Raw genomic sequence first — 8889 nt, 5'->3', positions numbered from 1 at the left:
AAGCAAACTTCACTTGATATTAAATTTGTAAGATATTTAAATGAATTATTTTAATTATTTTATATGATTATATATTAAATATATATATATATATATATATATATATATATATATATATATATATATAAATGTTCAAAGTTTTTTGTAATATATTTAAATAAATTTGTAAAAAAAATATTTTAAAATTTATTTGTAAGATATTTTTTAAAAAATATTTAAATTATTTTATATTTTATATAATTATATATTAAATATATGTAAATGTTCATGTAAAACCACTAACACATTTATGTAAAAATATTTATACGTTAATGTAAAAGCATTTATGTCTTCATGTAAGTCTGCAAAATAAATAAAAACAAGCGCTACCAGGTGAAGCTAGCTTCACCTGGGTATTTACAGCGCTCAAATGAGTGAAACAAGCACTACCAGGTGAAGCTTGCTTCACTCAATATTTACAGCGCTGATAAAAGTGAAGCAAACTTCACTTGATATTTACATTTGTAAGATATTTAAATTAATTTATTTTAATTATTTTATATGATTATATATTAAATATATATATATAACAATATGTTCAATATTTTTTTAATATATTTAAATAAAATTTTAAAACAAAATATTTTTAAATTTATTTATAAGATATTTAAAAAAAATTATTTAAATTATTTTATATAATTATATATTAAATATATATAAATGTTCATGTAAAACCATTAACACATTTATGTAAAAACATTTATATGTTCATGTAAAAGCATTTATGCCTTCATGTAAGTCTGCAAAATAATAAAAAAAACAAGCGCTACCAGGTGAAGATAGCTTCACCTGGGTATTTACAGCGCTCAAATGAGTGAAACAAACACTACCAGGTGAAGATTACTTCACTCAATATTTACAGCACTGATAGAAGTGAAGTAAACTTCACTAGGTATTTAAAAAAATAAAAACAAGCGTTACCAGGTGAAGTTTGCTTCACCTGATAACGCTTGTTTTTTTTTTATTTTTTGCAAATTTACATGAAGGCATAAATGCTTTTACATGAACGTATAAATGTTTTTACATAAATATGTTAGTGGTTTTACATGAACATTTATATATATTTAATATATAATTATATAATATAAAATAATTTAAATATATTTTTTAAATATCTTAAAAATAAATTTTATAATATTTTAATTTATTTAAATATATTACAAAAAAAAATTAAATATTTTTGTTTTACAAATTTATTTAAATATATTTACAAAATAATTTAAATATCTTTCAAAAATAATTAAAAATTTATTTTTATATGTATATATTTAATATATAATTATATAAAATTTTAAATAATTTGTCAAAATATATTTCAATACATTATAAAGAAATTTGTGCATATTAAATATATAAATATATACATTATAAAATAATTTGTACAAATTCTTTTGAATTTATAACATATAATTATAATCATTCATAAAAATTAATTTAAATATTTTAAATCACATAATTTATGATTATTATTTTAAATTGATTTTTAAATAAAATTATATTAATTCATAATTATTATTTTATATATATCAGAAATAAAATTATATGAATTATTATTTAATCATTTAAATACATCATAAATAAATTTATAAACATAATTTATAAATCAGAGTCAATTGAAGTTCGTTTCACTCAACAGTGAACATATATCAATTAGTTTTACATAGACAACTTTATGTAAAACAATGTAGACTGTCTCTTCAATGGTCATGTAAAACAGAGTGAAGCGAAGGAAGCTTCACTCATTTCTATTTCTGCTGAACCAGGAATAAAATACGGGGTCCGAGTTCTCTTTCTTCCTTTCAACCCAGTTTTAATTTATTAATATAATAATAATGCTGAGTTTTGATTGGTCCGCAACATGGGAACACTGGTAGCAGAAGATCTGATTTGAAAATAACAATTCATTACTAAATGTCCACACGTTATTCCTCCGTAGTTATTCCTCCGTAGATATTCCAAAATCAACGTTACACCCTGCTGGATTAGTCGACTTGCAACTCTAAATCTCTACTTAGACAAATGACATAGTATTATTTGACACAAATGCTTAAGCTTATTTAAGGATACACAAATTTTATAATATCAAACAAAATATAAATGAGACAGTAAAAAATAAAATAAAATAAAATAAAAATGAAAGGTCAGAAATGAAACCAGCTAAAAGTTGAAGACGGTGTCGTATGAGCAGGGGAAACCATACCAGTTGAAGTCAAGAAAGCGGTTTACAGAAGACAGAGAGAAAGAGACGTTTTGATCAATCCTTCCTCAATCGATCATCTTCTCCGTCTTCTCCTTTTCATCCATCCATCCCTCAACAGTGATGAAGACAATCCCCTTCAAGCAAGAGTTCTCCTTCGGTTCGTTTATTTTTACCTTCCTTTTCAATTACATAGTGCTGTTAACGTTGAAATTCGTTGTCAGATTTCAATTTTCTTTATTACAGATGAACGCCTCCGTGAATCGCAAGACATCTTAGCCAAGTATCCCGACAGAATTCCCGTAAGTCATCAAATTCCAGGGTTTAATTCGTTCCTGTAACTGTAATGATCTGTTTTAGCTGAAGAAATTAGGTCATAATTAGATTATATACTGAAAGATAAGTCTTTGATTTTGTTTCTGTTACTTGGAACGATCTTCTGAACACGTTTGGCAAATTTGAAATGAGTTGTTCTTTGTTGCTTCTTTGCAGGTTGTGGTTGAAAGATATTCAAAGACTGATCTACCTGAGATGGAGAAGAAAAAGTAAGTTCTTTGGTTTGTAAGTGAATGAATTACTCACATGATATCGATCCAAACCATGGAAATCAAATCCATATACATTCTGCAAGCTTAAACATAATTCAATCTCTTTAAATATGCATTCACCTGATTCAATGATCATCAATGTTAGGATGTAATAACTCTGTTTGTTTTTAATGTATGAATGCTACTAACCAGTTTTTTTAAGGTTTTTTTGATTGTAATCCTTAATTATATCTAGAGTTTGTTTAGCTTTGATTTCTGACCCTCCCACTTTGGGGATTTAATGAAACGATTTTTAACCGTTTTCCAAAAAAATGTTAGGCTGTAAGCTAATAGCCATTTCTGTTCTTGGGTTGCTGCGAGTTCTTACTATCAAACTTGAATTCACTGTTTGTTATTTCATACTTGAGAGTTTTTCTATTCTGATCTGATGATATTTCTCAATCTGTGATCGACTTGAGAAAAGGTGCCTAGCACCTCGGGACATGTCTGTTGGATTAATGTTTATTCACATTCTTCAAGTTCTTACTATCAAACTTGAAATCACTATTTCTTACTTGAGAGTTGTTCTATTCTGATCTGATGATGTTTTCTCAATCTGTGATCGAATTGAGAAAAGGTACATGTCTGTTGGATTGTTTATTCGCATTCTGCAAGTTCTTACTATCGAACTTGAAATCACTGTTTGTGACTTGAGAGTTTGTTCTATTCTGATCTGATGATATTTCTCAATCTGCGATTGAATTGAGAAAAGGTACCTAGCACCTCGGGACATGTCTGTTGGATTGTTTATTCACATTCTGAGCAAAAGAATGGAATTGGAACCTGGGAAAGCTATGTTTGTGTTTGTTCAAAATACACTGCCTCAAACATGTAAAGTTTTTCTTCCCCTGTCTTAACATGGTCAAACCGCTTTCTTTCTACTTTGCGCTACTAATGGGTATGTTCTTACAGCAACGTTAATTGAAAACATATATACATCGTTCAAGGATGAAGATGGATTCCTTTACATGTGCTACAGCAGCGAGAAAACCTTTGGCTGATGTTTATTATTGTTCATTTTGTGTTGAAAAATGTTAATATCTAGTTATTTACTTAGCAAACTGTAATAAGATAACATTGACAACATTTCTATATATGATATGATGATATATTAATTAATGAAAAGCTTTAAGGGTAGTTTGTTTCATGCTTAATCAATTCAGCTTAGAACGCATTTCGCGCACTATGTTTGACCTAATAGAGTTTAAATGACCCATTGCTCTCGATGTTTGGCCAGTAGTGTCTAAATGATTTATGGTTGCTAAAACCCTTGAAATTGAGGACCTTTTCTTTCATGCTATCTAATATGGATATCTCATCTAACATATATATAGGGATGGCAATTTCAACCAATGAAAACCGAGTCAAACTGAATTGAGCATTCCTTAAGGCTGCTCGTAGTTTGACTCCTTAAGGCTGCTCGTAGTTTGACTTGAGTTTGACCGATTCGAGCTGACTCGTTTAATATTCGAATCAAGTTCGAGCTCACATAATATTTGTCGAGTTTTTTCGAGTCTGAAAATAAATAATATATTTATTTTTAATATTAAAACATAAAGTCTAAAACAAATATTTTTTTCTTCACAAATATTTATAAATTTAATTTTAGTTCAAGTTTTTCGAGTCGAGATCAAATTTATAAACTCGTTCGAACTAAAAACAAAATACTCGAACTAAAAACAAAATACTTAATCAAGTACTTACTCATTTGCATCCTTATACTCCACCTAACTCTAAAATATGTATAAAAATAAAAGATAGGTAAATTCGGTTCTAAATGAAATAGGAGGAGGAAGGAATTTGAAACCACTAATGTCCCTAATTATAATAATTATTTTTGCATTTATTTTCCCTATTATTTATTTATAATGTATTAATTTTTTTTTTGATAGTGTGAAGCATGTATAGATCGTGAACCCATCAAATTTTTGTCAGTCTTAAACACAAAGTATTCAGAAAATATAGTTTACAAACTTCTTCTATTTATTTATTTATTTATTTTTGACAATTTCAAACCTTTTTTCAACTTATAAAAATATTGCCTTGAAAGTTAGGAGGAATCTATACATATAGCACGGTTAGAAGTAATATATTATTGAAATCAATAGTCAAATAATATATAGGTGTCATATTAATTAAAAAGTAATATATATTTTTTTAATAATCATTATATTTTAAAAAATGAGAATTATGTAAAATAGGGGAATTCTTTTACATTCTGATAGTAAAAAAAGATAATACATACAATTATCCATTATACTAAAATTGTGTTAAAGCAATTATTATTTTAAGTTTGTAGTTATTGAGTTCTACATTTTGTAATGAGTTAATTACTTATTAAACTTTATATATAAGTAATGAATTTTAAAATATAATAAGATTAAAAACAATTGCTTACATCTCAGCACGTTTTCATTACTCTCATAACATATATACCAAACTAAATTATTTTATTTAAAAATCACAATATCAATTAATCACTCTCCATCAATCTTGACAAAGAGAGTAAATAATATAATCTTGTCTCTCTCTCTAAAACTGTGTAGAAGGAATAGAATGATGAAGTGCCAGTACCGGAAAAGGTGTGGCCGGAATTATCTAGTATTTTTTATAACAATAGTATTAATAATCTCCGGCGCCGGAGCAGGTAGGGCGAAGAAGGTAAAACTCGTGGAGAACTTTTACCGATCAAGTTGCCCTCCGGCGGAGTATATAGTGAGAAGTGTAGTCAACCACTTTCTCTCATTAAACCCTGGCCTCGGCGCCGGTCTTCTTCGTTTGCACTTCCATGATTGCTTTGTTAAGGTAATTAATATCTTCATTTATATTTACGTATGCATGGCCAACAAAAAAAAATAAAAACATATTTAGGAAAAAAATAACACCAACAATAAAAACATTTATTATAAAATGTAGGGTTGCGATGCATCGGTTTTACTAGATTCAATAACCGGACAACCACTAGTAGAAAAAGACCATCCAGCCAACAATGGCAGTTTACGTGGCTTCCAAGTAATCGACGCCGCCAAAACAAAACTCGAAACAACATGTCCAGGAATCGTTTCATGCGCCGACATCCTCGCTTTCGCCGCACGCGACAGTATCTACAAACTCGGAAACATATGGTACGAACAACCTTCCGGTCGCCGTGACAGCACAATCTCTCTCTTAACCGACGTTTCCGGCAACCTCCCTCCTCCTTTCTTCAACGCCACCCAAAACGCCGCCATTTTCGCCAACAAGGGTTTCAATGCCGTCGAAATGGTAACCTTATCAGGTGCACATTCAATTGGGATCGCCCATTGCAGTTCGTTTGCTAGCCGATTATATCCGACCGTCGATCCGACGATGGATCGGTCGTACGCGGCGGTTTTGAAGAGAATTTGTAAAGGAGATATGGCGAAGACGACGGTGAATCAGGATGGGATTACGCCTGATCGTTTGGATAATAAGTATTATGTGGATTTGATTGGTAATAAGGGTTTGTTTGTTTCGGATCAGAGTATGTTGATTAATGAATCGATGAAGAAGGAGGTGGTGAAGAATGCTAGGTATGGTTCGGATTGGTCGAGGAAATTTGTTACTGGTATGGTGAAAATGGGGAAACTTGGGGTTTTAACGGGAAATAATGGAGAGATTAGGTTGAATTGCCGTGTCAAGAATACTAATTAATCAAGAATACTAATTAAGGTTACTTGTGGAAATATCATATGTCTGTTACATATTTTATAATTATTTTTGATCTATTTCTAAAACAACTAATTATATACTTATTTTAATTTGTGTAAAAGACTAATGATAAAATATAAAATCTACAAGTAATGACGAAATATGTCTAAGCACAAAGATTGAAATAATATCATGAGTTTTTGTTAACCTTATTAGAAGAATGAACGACACATTATTCAAATAATGTATAGATAAAAAAAATTAGAAATAACATGTTTTTAGCTAATATTCTAAAGAATACATTTCAAATTATAGTATACCGTATATAGTTTTAAAAAATTGTAAGAATGTTATAAAAAGTAGACGATTTGTCGAGATATTTGGATCGATATGAATGATATTATTCCCACGTGAAAATGAGTCTCGATCATCCAATTGAATATAAAAAAAAATGTATATGTCTATTGATTATGCAAAAGTGAAAAACAAAACTCACTCAATATACCTCAAAATAGTTAGATTAAATTTATGTATTATTCTTTAACATTACAATTACAATGCAAATGCTTAATTATATGTGATTCTGAATATTAATCAAATGTTTGTTTTGTTCAATGAAAACGATTAATTTGTCTACTTTGGAACATTTAATGAAATATAAAAAGACGTATATGATAGTTTCAAAATTTACTTTCCACTTTGTACCACTTTCACACTAATATGTGGATTTTTCCTTCTTTTTATTACTTTTGACTTATTCTTTAAATTGTGAAGGTGATACATAATAGAACCTATCATTTGGAACCGACCTCAAATATAAATTATTCTTAAAAAAAATTAATTAAAAAAAATATACTAAATTATATATCTTTATTATTTAACTAATAAAATAGTTATTTTTGAAAACATTTGGTTTTAATAATTTTAATATTTTTTTTAGTTGGATTATAATATTTATTAATTGTATTATATGGTAGATAAATTATTTAGTCAATTTTTAAAAAAACTCAAGTTGAGGCCCAATACTGTCTTAAAGAAAACATTTCAATTTTGAGGTTGGGCTTTTGAAAAAGGCCCACTTAACAGATAATAATCTTAACCTAAATAGGGTTCACAACTATATAACCTATCTTTCTTCTCGCAGCCGTCGCCATTTCTAACGAAGCGGATAGAGATACATAGAGAGAGAAATTGTGAGAACGAGAGCAATCGAAGATGCAGATCTTCGTCAAGACCCTAACCGGGAAGACGATTACCCTTGAGGTAGAGTCATCCGACACCATCGACAATGTCAAGGCAAAGATCCAAGACAAGGAAGGAATTCCTCCAGATCAGCAGCGTCTGATCTTCGCTGGAAAGCAGCTCGAAGATGGACGAACCCTAGCTGATTACAACATCCAGAAGGAATCAACTCTTCATCTTGTTCTCCGTCTTCGCGGTGGTGCCAAGAAGAGAAAGAAGAAGACCTACACTAAGCCAAAGAAGTTGAAGCACAAGAAGAAGAAGGTGAAGCTCGCTGTTCTTCAGTTCTATCAGGTTGATGAGGCTGGCAAAGTTCAGAGGCTTCGTAAGGAGTGCCCTAACGCTGAATGTGGAGCTGGAACTTTCATGGCTAATCATTTCGATCGTCATTACTGTGGTAAGTGTGGACTCACCTATGTTTACCAGAAGGCTGGAGGCGATTGAATTTAGGGATCTATCTAATATTGCCCCTTGAAAGACAGTTAGTAAACTTTCTTTAATGTCTGTTTTGTTATTCGTATGAGGATGTTTTACAATTTTTCTTTTTTTGTTGCAAATCGACTTTGGTTAAGTTTTGAATGATTGGTATGAATCTTTGTTCTTTATGGTTTCAAAGGTTTCTTTTTTACTTGATTGATTATATTTTGCAACCTAATTTAGTACATCTTAGATTGAACATTGAAGGAAGGTATATGATGTCTCATAAACTACCTTAGATCTGTAATTTGGAAGATGCTTGCTGATAATAGAAGTATTCATCTGGTACAGAATTGGGGATGTATATTGAAAAGAGCCTCTGTTTTGTCTGTTCTTCTTCACATGTACTAATCATGGAAACCTTTGGTTGATTTTTTATTTTTAAAGGTTGTTTATAATGAACTATATCAACCATAAATTACAATGACCAACCAAGTTGATTAATTTTCTTTTTTGATGCAACTTTTGAATGATTTTTATGAATGTTTGTTCTTTATAGTTTCGAAGATTTATGTTTTACTTGATGATTATATCTTTTCCAACCAAATTCATTATATCTGAGATTGAACGAATGTATATGATGTCCCATAAACTACCCTAGGTTTGTAATTTGGAAATTCTTGATCATACTAGAAGTATGCATTTGGTAGAGAATTGGGCATGTAAATTGTAAAGATC

The 8889-nt window shown here is 29.6% G+C and overlaps 3 protein-coding genes across 3 annotated transcripts; all 3 read left to right on the top strand.

Moving 5' to 3' along the window:
- Positions 1 to 2225: 2225 nt before the first annotated feature.
- On the top strand, positions 2226 to 3970 carry LOC124912298 (autophagy-related protein 8h-like). The gene is made up of 5 exons (XM_047452895.1): positions 2226 to 2396; positions 2483 to 2538; positions 2729 to 2781; positions 3536 to 3654; positions 3736 to 3970. The coding sequence occupies exons 1-5, from the start codon at positions 2360 to 2362 to the stop codon at positions 3822 to 3824; spliced, it is 354 nt and encodes a 117-aa protein (XP_047308851.1). The 5' UTR covers positions 2226 to 2359; the 3' UTR covers positions 3825 to 3970.
- A 1412-nt stretch (positions 3971 to 5382) lies between these two features.
- On the top strand, positions 5383 to 6495 carry LOC124912722 (peroxidase 5-like). The gene is made up of 2 exons (XM_047453373.1): positions 5383 to 5628; positions 5740 to 6495. The coding sequence occupies exons 1-2, from the start codon at positions 5383 to 5385 to the stop codon at positions 6493 to 6495; spliced, it is 1002 nt and encodes a 333-aa protein (XP_047309329.1).
- Positions 6496 to 7632: 1137 nt separating this feature from the next.
- On the top strand, positions 7633 to 8368 carry LOC124912179 (ubiquitin-40S ribosomal protein S27a-like). Its single transcript, XM_047452740.1, has one exon. It carries the CDS (start codon positions 7708 to 7710, stop codon positions 8176 to 8178), a length of 471 nt encoding a protein of 156 aa, XP_047308696.1. The 5' UTR covers positions 7633 to 7707; the 3' UTR covers positions 8179 to 8368.
- Positions 8369 to 8889: the final 521 nt, after the last annotated feature.

This window comes from Impatiens glandulifera, chromosome 8 (genome assembly GCF_907164915.1).
Source record: "Impatiens glandulifera chromosome 8, dImpGla2.1, whole genome shotgun sequence".
In the NCBI taxonomy this organism is placed as follows: domain Eukaryota; kingdom Viridiplantae; phylum Streptophyta; class Magnoliopsida; order Ericales; family Balsaminaceae; genus Impatiens; species Impatiens glandulifera.
The sequence above is the reverse complement of the archived record's forward strand: the minus strand, read 5'-3'. Positions and strand labels throughout refer to the sequence as shown.